Below are 20,560 nucleotides of genomic sequence, written 5' to 3' on the forward strand. Positions count from 1 at the left end.
TGGGGATCTTATTTATAAAAATACAGGTCATGCTTTAGATTGCAACATGCTTATTTATTCACTCATATATAATTACTATAATATTATAGTAGAAAGCCAGGTACAGCAGGGGGTTCCAAGGGTATTGAACCTGAACTATTTTTAACTATTTAACTGTATTTAACTATTTAACTGTATTTAACTATTTAACTGTATTTAACTATTTAACTGTATTTAACTGTATTTAACTATTTTTAACCTCCGCACTGAGTTTAATCTAGTTTGCTGTACCAGGTACTTCTATAAACTGTGCCCGAACATCTTTAAGAATGAGTGGTCTCTATATCTCAGACTTTACCCAAGAGACGGCAGCATTATTTGCAATGAATTTTTTTAAGCAATTACAGTTAGTCTTTTTTTCCTGCTTTATTATTTTTTTCTTTGTTTTTGTCATCCTTGTGAACCCTAAAGGAATCAGAAGTGGTTCAGCAGTTGACATTATTCAGTATATTATAGGGATCCTGTAATAATTATAATAAATTTTAACAGAAATTTATTTACAATCCTTTATCTAATGATCCCTAACATAGAATTCATAGATAGAAAACTAGAATGATATTTTCACTGAGCTTTCCACATGATTTTGAGACCGCATTTGTTAACATAAAACTAAATTGAAACTCATTCACCCAGTTCTTTGAACTTTTCAAGCCTGAATAATTTAATGTCATCAACAAACTTGGCTTTTTTATCTGATCATCCTTAATGTCCTTTATAAACAATTTAAAAAGTATTGGTTTTGATGCATTTTCATGGGAAGTCCACTTTGTACATCATTCTTAATATCTGTCAAATGTCCCCATGTCCACATTCCCATACACATATATTTGAAATATTAAAATCCATTTCTTAACATATTTATTTGAATACTTCATATTCCCTGGGAAATCTTATTTGCATATATCAGCTGACTAATTGAGTAAAGACTGCCAATTGTTAAAAAAAAACCAATGTGTTTTTGTTTACAAGGTATATGGGCTTCGAATATTGCTTGAAAATTTTTAAGAAATCAGTTTTAGAAAGAAGTCTTTCTATGCTATCAGTATAGATAGAGCAGTTCGATTTGTGCTAGGAGACATTTCTTCCCTATGCTGTCAAGTACTACACACAATACAAGCATGATTAGATGGCCAGACTGAAAAATGAACTGATTTCAGGCTTGTAGGATCTACTCATCTTCAAACATTGTAGACAAGAAGTAACAACAAAAACTTCTCTTTTCTACATTTTCCAATTCATACAAGATAGATAGAGAAATAGAGATAAAGAACACTTTATTTTGTTTATAGATAAAGAACACTTTATTTTGTTTATAGATAAAGAACACTTTATTTTGTTTATAGATAAAGAACACTTTATTTTGTTTATTTTATTATCTACTTTTCTTCTAAAGTAAAATAAGTTTTAAACCTTTCCTCTAAAATTTTTGGTTGTCATTTTCAACCTCTTACATTGTTCTACCATACTCTGAAGTTGCAACACAATACGTCAAAAATTATAATAATAATACAAAGTCTAGTAAAAGCAATATTTCCTGCAAGTCTACTTAGCTCAGACTGCCAAAAGCTAGGTTCAGATTCTAAAGAGAGAAATTGATTTGGCTTTTCCATAAATATGCCTTTTCAAATTAATTTTAGTTAATTTTAGTTAATTTTAGTTAATTTTAGTTAATTTTAGTTAATTTTAGTTAATTTTAGTTAATTTTAGTTAATTTTAGTTAATTTTAGTTAATTTTAGTTAATTTTAGTTAATTTTAGTTAATTTTAGTTAATTTTAGTTAATTTTAGTTAATTTTAGTTAATTTTAGTTAATTTTAGTGTACCATTGATTTTATCACCCAGACTTGCTGAATGGCATTTTAAATTTCTTACTGATATACACCTGTTGGGTTGAGGGACATGAAAGTCGATGGTCCATTAACACTTATCGTATTTCCACAGTGTATCAACATTTTCCTGTTCTACCCTACTTGCAGCAGCTGCTGCCCTGTGCTTTGCTGTGGTTGAACTCATCTTACCACAGGGTAACTCTGGGTGAATTACAATCTTTAAAAGATAAAAACTATATTAAAAATATAGATAAAATTTTGTGAAGATCCAAATACTGTCCCCAATTAAAAGATGGGGAGGGTGGGAGTAGGATGGGGAGAGATGGGGTCTGTTGTTAATGTATCCACCACTTCTGCTGTGATACTCTCCCTCATTGGAGCCCGAAGCTAACTGGCAGAGCCAGGTCTTTAGGGTTTTAAGGAAGGTCAGGAGAGTTGGAGCGGACCTCACTCTGGAGGGCAAGATGGAGTGGACCTCACTCCAAAGGGCAGGTGCAATGGCAGAGAACCGCCAGCCAGAATACTCAGGCTGATGGGGCACACGGCATGCTTCCTCTGCCAGCACAAATGGAGCGGGCCAATCCCATTGGGATGAGATATTCAATTATTATTCAATTATGGGGCTCACACCACTCTCAATTTCTTTCCTAAGAAAGTTTATCCTAAGAAAGTTTCCTAAGAAAGTCTATCTGGGGATCTTATTTATAAAAATACAGGTCATGCTTTAGATTGCAACATGCTTATTTATTCACTCATATATAATTACTATAATATTATAGTAGAAAGCCAGGTACAGCAAGGGGTTCTAAGGGTATTGAACCTGAACTATTTTTAACTATTTAACTGTATTTAACTATTTTTAACCTCCGCACTGAGTTTAATCTAGTTTGCTGTACCAGGTACTTCTATAAACTGTGCCTGAACATCTTTAAGAATGAGTGGCCTCTATATCTCAGACTTTACCCAAGAGACGGCAGCATTATTTGCAATGAATTTTTTTAAGCAATTACAGTTAGTCTTTTTTTCCTGCTTTATTATTTTTTTCTTTGTTTTTGTCATCCTTGTGAACCCTAAAGGAATCAGAAATGGTTCAGCAGTTGACATTATTCAGTATATTATAGGGATCCTGTAATAATTATAATAATAATAATACAAAGTCTAGTAAAAGCAATATTTCCTGCAAGTCTACTTAGCTCAGACTGCCAAAAGCTAGGTTCAGATTCTAAAGAGAGAAATTGATTTGGCTTTTCCATAAATACGTGCCTTTTCAAATTAATTTTTAGTTAATTTAGTTAATTTTTAGTTAATTTAGTTAATTTTAGTCAATTTAGTAGTTAATTTTCTTTAATTCATTTTTTCCTGGTATTTTTGTACAATCATAGCTGCAAATATCTTGAAATTGAAGCAGTGTTAACACTTTCACATGTGTGCATGTGTATTATAGACAAATGATTGTTTATTTTCAGAGTAATGATAAAATTTCTTATAGATGGAAAGCAATGACTTATATCATTTACATCTCACACAGAAAATATGTCTTGCAAACATATTTTTGCACTCTGTCCAGCAATAGGATTTTCTACTAATGTTTTTTACATTAGTAAACATTCTACTAGAAGTCCATGTTCCATTTTTGAAGCATTTGTCCATGACATATCTCCACAAAGCTTGGCCCATAGGGGAAAAATGCAAAACTCAGCTTTAAGCAGATAAAATCATGTTTATAGGGGGTTTTTTTTGGGGGGGGACACAGATTGTGTATTCATATGGATTTCTTTGAATTTCACATCACTATCATATTGGAGTGCTACACTGCAGTTTCTCAAAAACTTTGAAACAACAATTAAGCAGATTTTGCACAGATAATAAGAAATTTTGCTGCAGCATGGCAATGCTAGGCCTCACATCTGTTAGCCAGCTATGAGGGCAATTGCAAAGGTGGCTTTCACAATTTTATACCACTCACAATACTGTCCAGGCTTGATACTTTGCAAATTCCACATTTTCTCAAAAATTGAAGGAATATCTTCTTGAGCATCTGACTCCAATTAGTTTTCTCGCTCCCTCTCTATGAATAAGAGCTTTTCATGATTGAATACAATCCTGCCAATTGTCCAGACCTTGGTGATTTTCATGATAAGGGTGCCTTCTGCAAAATTTCTTATTTTTCTAATACTTAATCATATTTACCTATTTGACCATTGCACAGTATCTTTTGAACATATTGTTGAGTCATTTGTACCGATTCTCACTTCATTTCAAATCGAGGCTGATTTAAATAGTACTCTCTAACCGATGGTATTTATATAAAATTGTGGGTGTTGTTTTTTACATTTGAGTTACAGCAAAGCTCTAAAGTCAGCTATTTATAAAGCGTCAAGGACAAGGGGTTAGTAGCCCATTAAAATTTACCTTTCTAAATTATCTCATGTTTATATACCTTCTGTCACTTTTATTCATTATAATGTTACTGGTTCTTTTCATAATTTATCTGAAACATCTTCCAGACATTTAGTTGTCTGGATTTTAAATTCTTAAATGTTGGTTTGGGGGACCATTGTCAAGCTCACTGAGACTGATTCAATTTTACAGAATCTCTTTTGAATGGAAATAACTGGGTTTTTTCTCCAGAGAAGCTCATTGTGTGCTATCTTGATTGTTTTTCTGGCCCTGCTGAAGATTTTTTTCAGCATTTTTAAAAATTTGTTCATTACATGAGCAGTCTCAGGCTGCATTAGCAGAGGAACAAAATCAAGATCACATGAAGTGTTAGTATCATTTTAAAACACCTTCGTAAGACCACACTTGAAATATTGTATCCTGTTTTGAATGCCATAATGTAAAAAAGATGTTAAGATTTTAGAAAGAGTGTTGAGAAAAACAACAAAGATGATTAGGGGACTGGAAGTTAAAACATATGAAGAACAGTTGCAAGAACTGAGATGAAGGCAGAACAAGAAACAAACAGCTAATCAAGAAAAGAACCAACCAAGAAACAAGGAGAAATTTCCTGACAAAACAATTAAATCAGTAGAATGGCTTGCTTTCAGAAGTTGTGGATGCTCCATCAGTGCAGGTTTTTGAAAAGAGATTGGATACCTATTTGTCTGAAATGGTGTAGTGTCTCCTGTGGTTGGACTAAAAGACCTCCAAGGTCCCTTCCAACTCTGTTATTCTGATATTCATATTATTATTTTTCTATTACTTATGAGCTACCTATAATGGCAACAAATAGTCAAAATAAGGAGGGCCCAATCAAATCCAGCACCTGTTAACAGTGGTATCCCCCAAGGCAGCGTTTTAGGACCCACACTCTTTCTGCTTTACATCAATGACCTATGTGATCATATTAAAAGCAGCTATGTCCTCTTCGCTGAGGATGTAAAATTATTTAACACCACCGACAATGCTGCTGCCCTACAAAGCAACCTTGACTATGTGTTAGAATGGTCACGCATTTGGCAACTCTAATTCTCAATTTACAAATACAATTTACAAATTTATAATTTACAAATGTCCTACACATTGGCAAAAAAAAAAAAATCAGAACACCAAATACAAGTTGGGCGGAAACAATCTCGTAGATGATCCTCATTTTGTCAAGGATTTAGGAGTACTCATCTCAAATGATCTAAGCCCCAGAGCTCACTGTAAAAGCATTGTCAAAAGGCATTAAGAATTGTTAACCTAATCTTGTGAATCTTCTTCTCTGGTAACATTGTATCGCTAACTAGGGCATACAAAACCTTTGCCAGATCAATTCTTGAATATAGCTCATCTGCCTGGAATCCACACTGTATATCAGACATTAACACGATTGAGCGAGTCCAGAGGTATTTCATGAAAAGAGTACTCCATTCCTCTATTCACAACAGAATACCTTATGTCACCAGACTTGAAATTCTGGGCTTGGACAATCTGGAACTGCGCTGCCTGCAGTCCGATGTAAGCATAGTACACAAAACTGACTGCTACAACGTCTTACCTGTCAATGATTTCTTCAGCTTCAACCACAGTAATACACGGGCAAACAATCGATACAAACTCAAGATAAATCGCTCCAAACTCAATTGCAGAATATACAGAGTGATCAACGCCTGGAATTCTCTACCCAACTCCATTGTTACAGCCTCAAACCCTTACAGCTTCAACCGCAAACTGTCTACCATGGACCTCACTCCATTCCTAAGGGGTCCGTAAAGAGGGAGTGCATAAGCGCACCAGGATGCCTACTGTCCCTGTTTTACTGTCCCCATTTATCTGTACTTACTTCCTTTGTTTATGTTTATACCTATACTTGTTATCTTGTATATGTTTGACAAACAAAATAAATAAATAAATAAATAAATAAATTAACTAACAAAAAGCCAAGAAACAGGATGCTTAACACAGATTGAGCCCCAGGTCTGAACATAGCCAAGTTTTTGAAGTCTTGTGAAAAGCCACCAGAGTTGGCATCATTCTAATCTCTGAGGGGAAAATATTCTGTAAACCAGGCGCTGAAGTAGAAAAACACCATAATCTAGTCCGCACCAACTCTTTGATGCTCTTTGACTGATGGAACCTGCAATATGTTGGATCCAATTGGATATATATCCAACTATTGGAAAAATGAAGATCCCCCAGGTAACCAGATTCCAAGTCATGTAGGACTTTAATGCTGACAATCAGCACCTTGAATAATACCCAGCAACACCAGTGCAACACTAGTTCACCTAACACAATAATAATAGTGTTACATGTGTCATATACCTGGCACCATTTACCACCTGGACAGCTACATTTTGCACCACTTTTAAGTTTCTGAATGCTGTTCAAGTGCAGCCACAAGTAGAGCACATTACAGTAAGTGAGAGATTACAAAGGTATGGGTAATAGTGAGCAACGCCTCCTGGTCCAGAAAGGGGTGCAACTGATGCACCACCTAAGATGTACAAGGGCTCTCCTAACCACAGTTGCTGCCTGTTTCTCAAGCAGGAGCTGTGAGTCTAGGAGGACCACCAGATTGTGCAGAAGTTCTGTCTGGACAATGCCACACCATTCAGAATGAGAGATGGAAGAGTCTTGTCTCTAGAGGGTCCAAATACCCACAGCAATTCAATTCTGCTTGGATAGAGTCCTAGCCCATTCCATCCTATCCAGACCTGAACAGCCTCCAGACTGGTATAGGACATCCACAGCATCACTCAGGAGTAGATATATAGAACTGGATGTCATGAGTGATGATATTTCACCCCAAACCAATGGGATGAAATATAATCTACATGAGGTCCAGTACCTCATGTAGATTTTAAATAGGAAAGGATGCAGAACAAACCCCGGGTCTTCTGCAAAATAGGTGTCATGGGATGAACCTTTCAACACCAACTAGAATTGATAGCGGAGAAAGAGGATAACCAGCACACCAAAGTGCTGCTCATCCACATATCTCAAAGCACTCCCAGAAGGATACCATGATCAATGCTATTGAATGTTACTAAGAGGTCAAGAAGAGACAGGATGGATGTACTTTCTCCATCCCAATCCCACCAGAGTCAACCATGAGTGTGATCAATGCTGTCTCAGTCCTAAGGGTTCTAGGGTGAACCCTGACTAAAAGTGGTCTAGGTAAGCCACTTCATTGAGGGTCCTCTGTGGTTGCCATGCAACCATTCTGTCCACCACCTTCACTAAAAAGGGAAGATTGTCAAATAGATGAAAACTGCCCAGCTTGGTTGGGTTGAGCGATGGTCCTTTGAGGAGGGAGTGCACCACCACCTCTTTAAGAGCTAGTGGAACTATTCCTTCTTTCAAGGAGTTAATTACCACCCAGACCCAGGTCCCCTCATGCACAACCTTAGTAAGTCAGGAGGAGCATAGTACTGATACACAAGTGACTGAATTAGCAGCTCAGAGGGCCTTTCAGGTTCCACAGGCTTCTGTTGATGCCCACATCCAGATCTTCATTCATTTCCCTGGTTGTTATTTCCAGCTTATTTTCTAGGATCTTCATTTTTCCCCTCAGTTTGTTTAAGTTCTTCAATTATTTGTACTGCAGATTCTTCTAATCTTTTATTCATTTTGTCTTCTATATTTGCAAATCTTTCAGCCGGTAAAGTTGTTACTGATTTTATACTCTTTCTCCATTTTTCAACATTATTTGTAACATTCCTGATGTAATGCAATTTAACAATCCTTTTCTCACTTTTCTCGCTGCTTCTCTGATAATAGCCATCTCTCTCTCTCTCCCTCCCTCCCTCTCTCTCTCTCTCTCTCTCCTCTTCCTTCCCTCCGTCCCTTTTATTGAATTTGTTCAACAAGGAAAACTGCCAAAAGAGAGCTCTTCTCATTTTTTTCTTTTCCCTTTCTCCATCTTCTTAATATATTAATCCTATTTGACACGTTCTTCAGTCTTTGCTCTTTAACAACAGTTCCTTGATGTTATTTTTTTTTGTTTATAAAAATCCCCCAATCATTTTACTTGGAAGACCTGAACATTATACTTAATACTTAAAATAAGCAATATCCAAATTTAGACAAAACCATTAATCATTTTAAATTTTCGTAGTCCAGTTCTTTCAATTCCAAGCTTTTTTTTGTAGATTATTTTTTAATCCTTGTTTGTATGTCTTTCGCTTTATTCACATTCTGTATCATAGGAACACTTACCAGGAGGTGTAATATCTCAGCTGCTCCAAAGATCTCTGTAACTTTTATATAGTTATAATACAAATGCAGTTTAGAAAGTAGAATTAGATGAGTTCTGGTCTAATCTGTTGAGGCTGGAGCATGAGCCTTCTATCTTGGCTTCTGGTGCTTTTTCTTTGAGTCACCTGCAGGGTTTCTGCAAGCTTCCTTTTAGGAAATTGTCTTCCAAAGTACATATGGACACTCTCTTTTGCTTCTCCTTATGCAGAGAAGCTGTGCTCACTGCCTGGTCACGTTCTTCACTTCAGCAACATGCTCTTTGAGGATACATCAAGTCTTCACCTGGAAAACATATGACAATGGTCTTGAAGATGATACAAGTGTGAACTTAAGGGGGAAAAATAGCTGCTGATGTAATCTGAACAAGTCACACAGACCTTCTGAGTCCCTATTCTTTTCAGCCCTTTTTATTTTACATGTTGCTTGCTTTATTTTTTTGAGACTAGTATGGAAAATTTCTCAATGTTTTATTTCTAAATTTAGTTTTATGGTTTTAATAAAACTTCAAATCTCAATTTGAGATTTTTCAGTCATAAAGCAGATGGATGCAGTTGTATCCAATCACTCACATTCTGGTTCATATCCTAAATCAGTTGTCAGATTGTATCTCAGATATTTTGGGCAATTATTTACATTAAATAATAGACAGTGTATGTGTGTTTGTGGGGGGTGGGGTATTAATTGTAGAACAGTGATAGATACTCAGTCCAATATTACTGAAAGGTAAATCTAAAGAATAATATTACTGTTTAGAGAAAATAAAGTTAATATTTTTGAAATACATTTATGCTGAATAATACAAGTGGCCGTAAGAACCTAAGCAGTTAAAAGTAAATAATGAATAATGCTAATGTCTTTTGAATAAGCCCCTTCATTCTGTCTTATTTCTAATTTTGTTTTCCTCTTTAACAATAATCAGTCAATATTCTTCTGTCAAATGGACACACTCTGACCTCACTAATTATATTCCCTTGTCTCTTCATTCACTCCATCAAATGTGATGTCCAGTGATGACATACATCATCACAATCAATTCACTAAAATCCAGACCAAAGTATCCTTGCAATTGTTTCCATCCTGAATCATGTCCATATAATTTGCTGGGGATGGAAAGTTGTTTGAATAAGAGACTGCGGGCTCAGAATTAATTACACCTTAGAAGGACTGTTAAAAGTGTGCTTAGCAAAAGCATAGAGAACTTGACCAGGCGGGAGCTGATCTGAACCCTGTTATAATGGACAATGACATCTGAAATAAGAACCTCATATGAAGATTTTGATTAGTAGAAGCAAGTAGCACAATTTTTGGAAAAAGAGAGAAGCAAATCTCATCTTTTATTGCTTGTGACGCTTTCACATATGCAGAGGTGGTATTCAGCCTGTTCAGACCAGTTCACTCGAACCGGTAGCAGACCGGTTTACCCCCTCACTCTGGCTCGATCCCATCCTATATAGTCACATTTTTGAGGCCGGGTGCATGCGCAGCTGTGTGTGCACCAGCAAAGCACATATGCAGAAGGCTGGGCACATGCATGGACTCAGATTTGCAAACTGGTAGGGAAAGTAAGTGAATATCACCCCTGCACATATGCTATATAAATTTTAATCTCATTGCTGATTCCTCCTCCCAGGATAATTTTATTTATTAGATTAAGTATACCCAATCTTTTGTTTCTTCAATTCCATATAGGGAAGATTTGTTTACCAGTTTTGTGAGCTTGGAAAAGTGATTGCATTCTGTTTTATGATATTTGTTTCCCATTTCCCAATAAATATCTTCAGAATGCTATATGTTCTTCAGTGCTCAAACCATTTATTTTCCTCCTCCTATTTTATTAGTTGTTTTCTTTTTTTTTAAAAAATGCCCCTTCTAATATTCTAAATAGGTTTATCTGCTGTAAGTCAGTAGTGAGTTGCTACCGGTTTGCCCCGGATTGGACGAACTGGTAGCGGCGGTGGTGGGAGGCTCTGCCCACCCACCCAGACATTTCTGCATGCATGATCACGCGCACGCCTATGAGCGAACTGGTAGCGATGGGTTTTGAAACCCACCCTTGCTGTAAGTCATGCGTCACTTTTGTAAAATTTTACAGATTGCTTTATGCCAAAAAACATGATATGAAAGTAACCGATATTTATAAAGACCAGAAGGGAAGATGTTTTGCTAACACTGAATCTCAGAAAAGTTTCTTACAGAATTTTCTAAGTGGATGCTGATTATGCTAATTGGATAATCTAGATTTTCAGTTTTAAGACATGTGAGTTTTGGAAATGCCTGTCCTAATCTATTTGTATCATTATAGAATAATACACACACAGAGAGATAGTATGTGTGTGTGTGTGTGTGTGTGTGTGTGTGTATCTAAACTATGACAATTGTGAAAATTGCTGACTCATTTCAACATATTTTGATAATACATTGTTCCCTCATCGTGTCCTTTTATTTTCCTCTTCTTGGCACTAAAACAGTCAAAATAGTATTTGCAAAACTCTTCAGAGTTTTTTTTACAGCAGTGGGAACATTGCTAATTTTGTAAAGAGCCAAACCATGGTAATTGTAAAACAAAACAATAACAAAGAATGGATCAATGTTTTTAAGCACAGAACTCTGCTTTTTTTTAAAAAAATTTACTGAAAACCCAGAGAATATAGTCCTAAGATTATGTTAGAAGTGCTAGCCTTTGGGAGATCAAAGTAAACTATAATATTTTTAGTTCTCTGAGTAGTAATTATTCATTAAAGTGCTACACACTAATTGCTATCATAAGTGCACAGAAAGCAAATACAGTAATTTAAGTCATACACAGTGACTATAAATCAGTAATGCAGATATGAAACAGGAACCCCCTTAGTTAACAAGGATTTGCACTGTGCATTTTCTTGATCCTGTGATGGAACATGCACCTGAAGAAGCAGTGGTAGGGACTCTTGGCAGCACAGAGCTTTCCCAAGGAGGAGACAATGCATTCCAGAGAGAAGCTCACATTAAGAGACTTTTCAGTCCGAGCTGGATGGGAGAAGAAGAAATTTAGAGAAGCCACACTCTAGAATCTCTCAGGATATATCTAATAGGTCAGAAGCTTATAGTTTTAATTTGGCGAGGTTCTGTCCATTAGCTATAAGGGATTGGGTTCAATTAGATTTCACTATGTCATCTTTAAAAGGGACGCGGTGGCTTAGTGGGTAAGACACTGAGCTTTTTGATCGAAAGGTCGGCAATTCAGCGGTTCGAATCCCTAGTGCTGCGTAATGGGGTGAGCTCCCATTACTGTCCTAGCTTCTGCCAACCTAGCAGTTCGAAGGCACATAAAGAATGCAAGTAGAAAAATAGGGACCACCTATGGTGGGAAGGCAACAGCGTTCTATGGGCCTTTGGCGTTTAGTCATGCCGGCAACATGAGCATGGAGACATCTTCTGACAGCGCTGGCTCTTCGGCTTTGAAACGGAGATGAGCACCGCCCCCTAGAGTTGGGAACGGCTAGCACATATGTGCGAGGGGAGCCTTTACCTTTACGTATGTCATCTTTAAGCTTTGGCCTGACAATCCAGATGGCAATCTTTCTTCCCTGACAGAATCTTTTTTTTTCTGTCCCAATCCATCTTTCTAATTACATTATGTCATATAAGACAGAGAAGGAGAAAAATAATTTAAAATGAGACCAGGGATATCAGTATATTAAAGATGAAGAACATTATGCAGAATATTATGCGAGTGTTATTATTCTTTGCTTTTTTTTGTCCATGGTTATGAAGAAAAAAGTTGCAGATTGAATTTTAAAGAATGAATGTATGAAAGAGTTCAAGCATAAAAATTTCAATGTTAATAAAATCAATATTAAGAATCAAATATCATAGAGTTGGGAAGGAATATAGAGGTTGTCTAGAACAGGGGTCTCCAACTTGGCAACTTTAAGACTTGTGGACTTCAACTCCCAGAATCCCTCAGCCAGCAAAACTGGCTGAGGAATTCTGGGAGCTGAAGTCCACAAGTCTTAAAGTTGCCAAGGTTGGAGACCTCTGGTCTAGAATCCAGGCAGGCAAGTATATGCTGCCAGGTGGGGGAGAGCACGAGTAGACAATTTCTGAGAGTCATTAAGTTCAGTCTCCCTCACCTGTGCAGTCTCCATAATCCTCTCTGTTCTGGCGACTTGTACTTACCCCTGATCCCTGTTGCATTTCCCTTGTACCCTTGCAGATCCTTCCTGATTCTTACCTTCCTCACACTTATTTTATTTATTTATTTATTTTGTCACAACAATATATGTAAGCATCATACAAAAAGATTATATAGTATATAAATATGAGTAAATATTAGGAGGTATAAGCATATATATATATTGGAAGAAGAAAAGAAAAACAATAGGACAGGAACGGTAGGCACGCTTATGCACGCCCCTTATGGTCCTCTTAGGAATGGGGTGAGGTCAATAGTAGAAAGGTTTTGGTTAAAGCTTTTAGGACTATGGGAAGAGACCACATAGTCAAGTAAAGTATTCCAAGCACTGATGATTCTGTTACAGAAGTCATATTTTCTGCAATCTAGATTAAAGCGGTTGACATTAAGTTTAAATCTATTGGTTGCTCTAGTATTATTGCAATTAAAGCTGACGTAGTCTTTAACAGGAAGGACATTACAATAGATGATTCTATGAGTTAAACTTAGGTCTTGTCGAAGGCGATGGAGTTCCAAGTTTTCTAAGCCCAGGATTTCAAGTCTGGTGGGATAAGGTATTTTATTGTTTTCAGAGGAACTCTCTCTGTCCTTTTCAGTGTCTTCTTTGCACCCTCCTCCCACCTGGCAGCAGCCACTTATCTGCCTGCCTGCCTGAACGGAAGCCACCTGGTACTTTCAGCTTTCTGTTTCATTCTCTGTTAACATGATTGTAGGAAGCCAGCCTTGCCTAAAAACCATGGGATTTGGTAACTGAGACTGCAGGGATTGCTGTCACTAATCAATATGATTGGGCTTTATGGCCATATAACTTGGTGATAGAAATTTGAATCCCAATTCCCATCATAAGTCAATTGTATCTTGTATTGTCTTCTTTCTACTTCCCATCATTCCTTTCTTTCTCCTCAGCATTTTAAAGCTTTCTGAATATATCCAAGCTGGCTAATTTATTTTTTTCTTTTCTTTTTTTTAATTAAGTTTTCTATTTTTTCCAATATAAACATACATGTTTCGTGGACAGTACATTGATTGGGTCAGGTCTTTTTTATACGATGTTAACAATAATGATATAAATAGTATGTAGAATTCTAATCTTCCAACTTCAAACAATACTAGTTTGATTTCATATTCCTTTTACATTTTCTCTTCATTTAAGCATAAATAACATTTCTTCACATCCTATGTTTATTATCCTTAGTAAACATTGTCATTCAATATTTTAAAAATCACTCATTATTCCACCATAACATCAATATTCCAAATATATAGGATTACAAATAACACCAATTATTAACAGTATTCAATCCGCCACGGGAGTATAGCTCCAAGTCCCCCCCATTTCTAATCCTTAATATTTTAAATTCACAATATCTTTTAACACACTGTTAATATTGGTACTTCAGTTAAATTGTCTAGTCTTAAATTACCGTCTACTAACCTAAAGCTTATTGGAGTTTTTGTGTTTTCCCATTTTACTAATATATTTTCTCATTATCCATCATCTCTTAGTCTTTCTAAAATTCCATCATTTATTGATTTTTTGGTCAATCATTTATCTCTCTCTCTTAGAATCTTGTATTTCTTTTTAATTTTTTTGTGTCTACTAAACTTTCCCTTCAGGATGCCTTTTGCCTCTTTCTGCTGCTTTTTTGAACATCCATCCACAAAACTTCCTTTTGTTTTTGTTTTCTAAAGGGGTTTTTCTCTCTTCTCTCTGTACCCTTATACATTATGATGTTATAGATTTGTCTTCTACTTATTAATCTCTTCTCCTCTTTGTTCCTAACTTCTTGCTTCTCATTTTTATTCTCCCCTTCCCCTGCTTTTTCTAGTTTCTCATCTACTTCTTGAATATTGTGTTTCTCTTCCCACCCACCCAATTGTTGAGTAGCTTCTACATTCATTTCTGTATTGTTAAACAATTCCTTTGTCTCTTAAGGATTCACACAGACTTTTTAACATGCACAATGTTTCTTCATACATCTCTAGATCCATTTTATAGTGGTTTAATACAACTTATAAAAAGTATATTTCTATTATTCCAGTATCTCAATATTTAGAAACTTCTATTTAATCAAGTTACATCAATCCCATAGTTATACCTCCAAAACCCCACATTTTTTTCATAATAGTTTACAGCCCTATAGTTTCCCAGTTGTCCAAATTTTAAAGTCTTATTTCCTCCTTCTCTCTTTTCTTCGGACTTTTCTTCTTTTGCCTCTTAGAATATTCTATTAAATAACATTAATAGTCCAAGTCCAAATTTGTCCAGGTTAGTCCACTAAGTTCTTCCAGTCTTTCCAATCCGTATTTCAATAATCAATTTTAATAATATTTAGTTATTTGCAAATTAGTTCCTTTTATAATTCTTCAAAAGGAAAGAAAAAAAAACACTATTGAATGCTGTCAAATTTTTCCAGTCATCTTATAACAACAGAGTCAAGATCAAGCCATTCACCAGATGTGAAGTGTATCAGACTTTGTATCAGTTTTGGAAGACAATTTTCTTAACTGCCACATATTTTAGCTGGAGAATGTTGTAAGAAAGCAACATTGCTACATTGTTATATTTGTAGCACCAACAAGAGTCGCTGTCTCTTGCTTCTGAACTTTGTAGGGCTTTGCCAAGAAAAGCCTTTGGCAGGGTGCCAAAGAAGACAAAGGTTTGTGATAAGGCTGAAGGACTTTTTCTGAAGGATCTGTTTTGGAATTAATTTGGACTAAGCTGAGAATGAAGTAATTCTCAGCTGTTCTAATAAAATACAGTATGTTTGTTTAGGGCTGATTGTGTCTGGTAATAACTACTTGGGTCTAGGTCACAACAGGAGGGACATAAAAGCAGTGGGATTGGGAGCGATTTTTGACTTCTGACATGCATCCCCATTGACTTTGCTTGCATGTACTGTAGATGGCAGGAATTTTTGGAAACCATGAATATGTGATTGCAACTGACAATGGCGGCATTTGCAGTAACCACAAGTTTGCAAATACTACTTATCCGAGGATCTTTGAAATCTCATGTCAACAGGAGTAATGAATCCCAGATTTTGTACATAATTCTTTGACTTAGCATATTTGATGCACCAAGATTCAAAAATTGTTGTCTTGTGATGCACTGTTTTATCTAATTGAGGGTTACAAACAGCCTAACATACGGAAAGTTGTTTGTAGTTACAGAGTGTGCCCTCAAAAGCTTGGTTTTTTGATGGGAGTCGCATATTAGGATTAAAGCTCTGATGGATTTGGGGAAGACATCACAATGAAACTTGATGAAGTAGATTAGCAATCATATAGCTACTCTCTACCTAAATACAGTGATAACATTTATTTCATGCTTATGGTTTATAAATGCTGCCTTTTTAAAATAAAAAATACTTAATGATGTCAGGGTGAACTATTTCAGCTTCCTGTTCAGTTCTGCGATCTTTCAAAATGGAAATAGACAAACTTCCTGTTAATAAACCACTGTAATAAATATAAAGGGGGATGGAGATTGTATGTTGATTCATTGTTTTATTTTTTCATGACTTGGAGAAACCTAAATATTAAAAGTTTTATGTAGCAAGCAGGTACATTGATCCCCAAAAGAATGCAAAGAACAGGGCTGCATTTCTTCAAAGGATTTCAGCTGGCTTTATCAGGATTACTCTTGAGTAAATCGCGTTAGATTAGGCTTGTAAAATCAACTGTGTTCTCAGAAAAAGCTTCATGACAGCTTTTGAAAATAAGATTGGGTATAACATGGGACTGCCTGACAAAGGGGAGTTAGTTGAAAGCTTCCTATCATTTGCCACATGCTGTGCACATTCAACATTTTGCCTTAATTTTCCAAGAACAAACAATTTCATATACTAAGGCATGACATGCAGATTATTTTTAAACATATATTCATATCGCCAACTGTCCTGTACGTTAACCTCATCTCTCATCAATTTTTTACCAGCTTCACTCTGATGTTGATAAAGGAGACGGCTCCATCAAATACATCTTGTCAGGAGAGGGGGCAAGTTCCATTTTCATTATTGATGAGAACACGGGGGACATTCATGCTACAAAGAGGCTTGATCGGGAAGAGCAGGCCTACTACACCCTCCGTGCACAAGCACTAGATAGACTGACAAATAAACCCGTGGAGCCCGAGTCGGAGTTCGTCATTAAGATTCAGGACATCAATGACAATGAGCCTAAATTTCTGGATGGTCCTTATACTGCCGGAGTTCCTGAAATGTCTCCTGTGGGTAAGTACATACGGCTTACAATGTTTGTTTTGTTCCAAAATTATTATTTATTATGTTGATACTCAGAAGAATCTATGATCCAAACATTGAACAGCAAAAGCTCTGTTATTCCAAATTTACAACTGAGCTAAATTGAAAGTTTTGGGTTAGCTGTTTCCAAAAAAATAAATTAAAAAAAAATGATTCAGACAAATCAACTGCTTTGTGAAACTGGAAAGATATATACTAATGTTTTTTAGAAACTGCATTCTAGAAAGTTTGATTTAATGCAGCAACCTAAAAAACTTCCCAAGCTTTGCCAAACTCTTAATTTAAGATTACATAGACTGCTGATGTGTACTTCTAACTCAGCTGTCTCCTTCATCAGCAAAACTTTCTATTTTTCCCAAATGAAGAGGGTAATTAAGGGCAGCACAGCTGAAAAGCCTGTGCCTTTCTAAATCTGAGTTTGAAAATGACACACTGTTTTTTTTCTGGAAACCATCATGCTCAGCTTAGAATTAAATAAACACCTTTTGTGTGAAACCTCCCGTTTTGTCTCTGCTTCTGAAAAAGTAGAAATTTGGGCGATGAAAAGGAGGGGCAAAAGAAAAGTACTTAAAAGATAATTGAATCACTGGGTCCTTCCAGATGATTTAGACTCCCAGAATCTCCTGCCATTGACCTGTGATTGATAAGAATTGAAGTCCAAAATAATGGAAGACAGCAGGTCACCTTTGTCCCCTCTAGGACTTCACAGCATGATCAATAGTTCCAGTTGTGAGCAGCAATAAAAGCAATATTGATGATAGTCTACCATCTCTTAGAAAGAATAATTGATTCCCTTTCATACTAATAAATCCTTAGAATTTTAGTTCATCTCAAGCGATATGCTGTTAAATAGAAATGCCAAAGCCGGATATCTTTAGATACATGGCCTTCTCAAAATCATTTCTACTGTAGAAAATTACAGTGCTTTCTTGCACCTATTCTTACATTTAGTATGGGTTCTCATACAAGATATTTGTATCTAATGTCAGTAGTTATATTTCTAAAGGCAACTCTCAGAAAAAATTAAGATAGGCTCTTTGGTGGTAAATTAAATTAGTGGAAATATATGAAGGAATATTTTATGCTGTGGTTTTTGGCCAAAAACCTCAGTGAGGCCAAACACAAACAGATTTAACATTAAGCTACCTTTATTGCAGCTTACAGTTCCCTTTATCTCTGCTTACATGGAAATCAGTCAGTTGCCTTACCCCACATTTCTTTTGCAGTATTGTACTCACTATCATAAAGCGAAGACATTAAACCTAATGAATAGACTTTCCTATAAGCCTGAAAAAAGTGCAGAATCTAATAAGACTTCTCTTTGCCCAGATTAGAAGGACTGAAATATCAAGATGTTTATTTGTTGCTATTTAGGTACAAAATTTACATGTATTCTTGTCAAGTATCATGCTGTATATATATATTGAAAATGATTTTGAAGAAATGCTGTGCATTAAAACAGACCAAGTTTTTTCAGGCTACAGGAAAGTCTATTCATTAGGTTTAATGTAACTCTTGAAACAGTGGCATACATTTTTCAATTCCTTGGAGATGTCTGAGAAAAGTCACCCTCAGTCTCAATGAATAATAGAGTTGTGCTGTCTTTGCAAGATACCTGAAGCACTTTTTCCAAATTCCTTTCCAAGTGTGCACAGTCCTATGATTGTTTCATATGCATCCATATGACTTCTAATATTATAATATTTCATTCCTCCTTATGATCTTCTCTATCTATGGAAATGGTATAGTAGTGGCCAAAATTGTGAAAACCTTTTGGGAAAAGTGTGTTTTTGAGGTTTGATGGCTAATAACACCACTTTTTTGGCGAGTTTCAAAATAATCATATTCTACTGCTGGAATGGCCTGGGAATAGCCCAGACCCTAACCCAATTGAAAAACTCTGGAACCAACTAAAGAAACTTGTTAGTCAGAAGCGACCCAGCAATAAAATCCAGTTAATAGAAGCATTCATTCAATCTTGGTTTCACATTATAACAGCTGCAGAACTAAAAGACTTGGTTCACTCCATGGGAAGACGTTGTAAGGCTGCAATTTATGCTAAAGGTTACCCAACTATTAACTGACATGGTGATAATTTTTGTATATTTTGTTTTTTTTCCTATGGTGATAATTTTTGTATATCGTTTTTTCTACGTATTTCATTTTTCTTCTTTATACTATAGCAAATCCTTCATAAAAGTTATTGCATTATATTCTTGATTAAATTATCTTTCCAGTGATATATAATTTTATGGTACTACTCTCCCCTCCCCCCAAAAAAGTGGTGTTATTAGCTAGTTTTAGAAAATACACTTTTCCCAAAAGGTTTCCACAATTTTGGCCTTCACTTTTTTCTCATTCTCTTTGGTGAGATCATTGGTTAGTATGAGATGAGATTTCATTAGTGTATGCAGGGGTGAAATGCTGCCGGTTCTAACTGGATCTCGCAATCTGGTAGTGGCCGGTGGTTTGGTGATATGGTAGCAATTGACGAACCACCGGCGACACCCACAGGCCAGGTGTCATTACTTACTGGTTTTAACTAGAAGATTTTGTGCATGCACAGAAGGTCTGCACATGCATGTGATGTGCATGTGAAGTGCATGAGTGTGCGAGCGAAGCAAGGGCACACGCGTGGCATGTGGACTTCCGAGCCGGTAAGGAAGGTAAGTCGATTTCACCCCTGAAAGTGTATGGATATATCTTAGCTATATGACTGTGGGGGGCGAATCGTTAGCCCCCAGGGAATCGGTGCGCAATTTAGGCGTTCTCCTGGATGCATGGCTGTCTTTAGAAGACCATTTGACGGCCGTTGCCAGGGGAGCTTTTTATCAGGTCTGCCTGATTCGCCAATTGTGCCCTTTCCTGGACCGGAACTCGTTATGCACGGTCACTCATACCCTCATCACTTCCCGTCTGGATTACTACAATGCTCTCTACATGGGACTCCCCTTGAGGAGTACCTGGAAGCTCCAACTGGTACAGAATGCGGCCGCGCGGGGGATTGAGGGAGCTCCTCGTAGCTCCCATGTAACACCTCTCCTGCGCAGGCTGCACTGGTTGCCGATGGTCTTCCGGGTGCACTTCAAGGTGTTGGTTATCACCTTTAAAGCACTCCATGGCATTGGACTGGGATATTTACGGGATCGCCTGCTGCCGCCTGTTACCTCCCATTGTCCGGTACGTCCAGTCCGTGCTCACAGGGAGGGCCTTCTTAGGGTGCCGTCAGCTAGCCAATGTTGGCTGACGGCCCCCAGGGGAAGAGCGTTCTCTGTGGGGGCCCCGGCTCTATGGAATGAGCTGCCGGTGGGACTCCATCTCCTCCCTGATCTCCGGACCTTTAAACGCGAGCTCAAGACTTTCTTTTTTCACCAAGCGGGGCTGGCCTGATTGATTTTAATATGGGGGGTTTTAGCGGGTTTTTTAATAGGGTCTTAGCTTCTGAAAATTTTAGCTAATATTTTAAGTATACAGTGGTCAAATTAGATTTTTAAACTTGTTATAGTATTTTAATTTGGGACTGGGTTAGTTTTTTTATGGGTTATGGGTTTTATTGATGGGTTTTTA

General features: G+C 36.7%; 1 protein-coding gene across 1 annotated transcript in view; it reads left to right on the plus strand.

Moving 5' to 3' along the window:
* The window catches only part of LOC131195508 (cadherin-7), a 133,203-nt gene that overhangs the window by 49,748 nt on the left and 62,895 nt on the right, over nucleotides 1-20,560 (plus strand). The window contains exon 3 of the mRNA XM_058177469.1: nucleotides 16,669-16,963. Coding sequence (XP_058033452.1) covers nucleotides 16,669-16,963 — 295 coding nt within the window. The remainder of the gene's footprint in view (nucleotides 1-16,668; nucleotides 16,964-20,560) is intronic.

This window comes from Ahaetulla prasina, chromosome 3 (assembly GCF_028640845.1).
Source record: "Ahaetulla prasina isolate Xishuangbanna chromosome 3, ASM2864084v1, whole genome shotgun sequence".
NCBI lineage: Eukaryota > Metazoa > Chordata > Lepidosauria > Squamata > Colubridae > Ahaetulla > Ahaetulla prasina.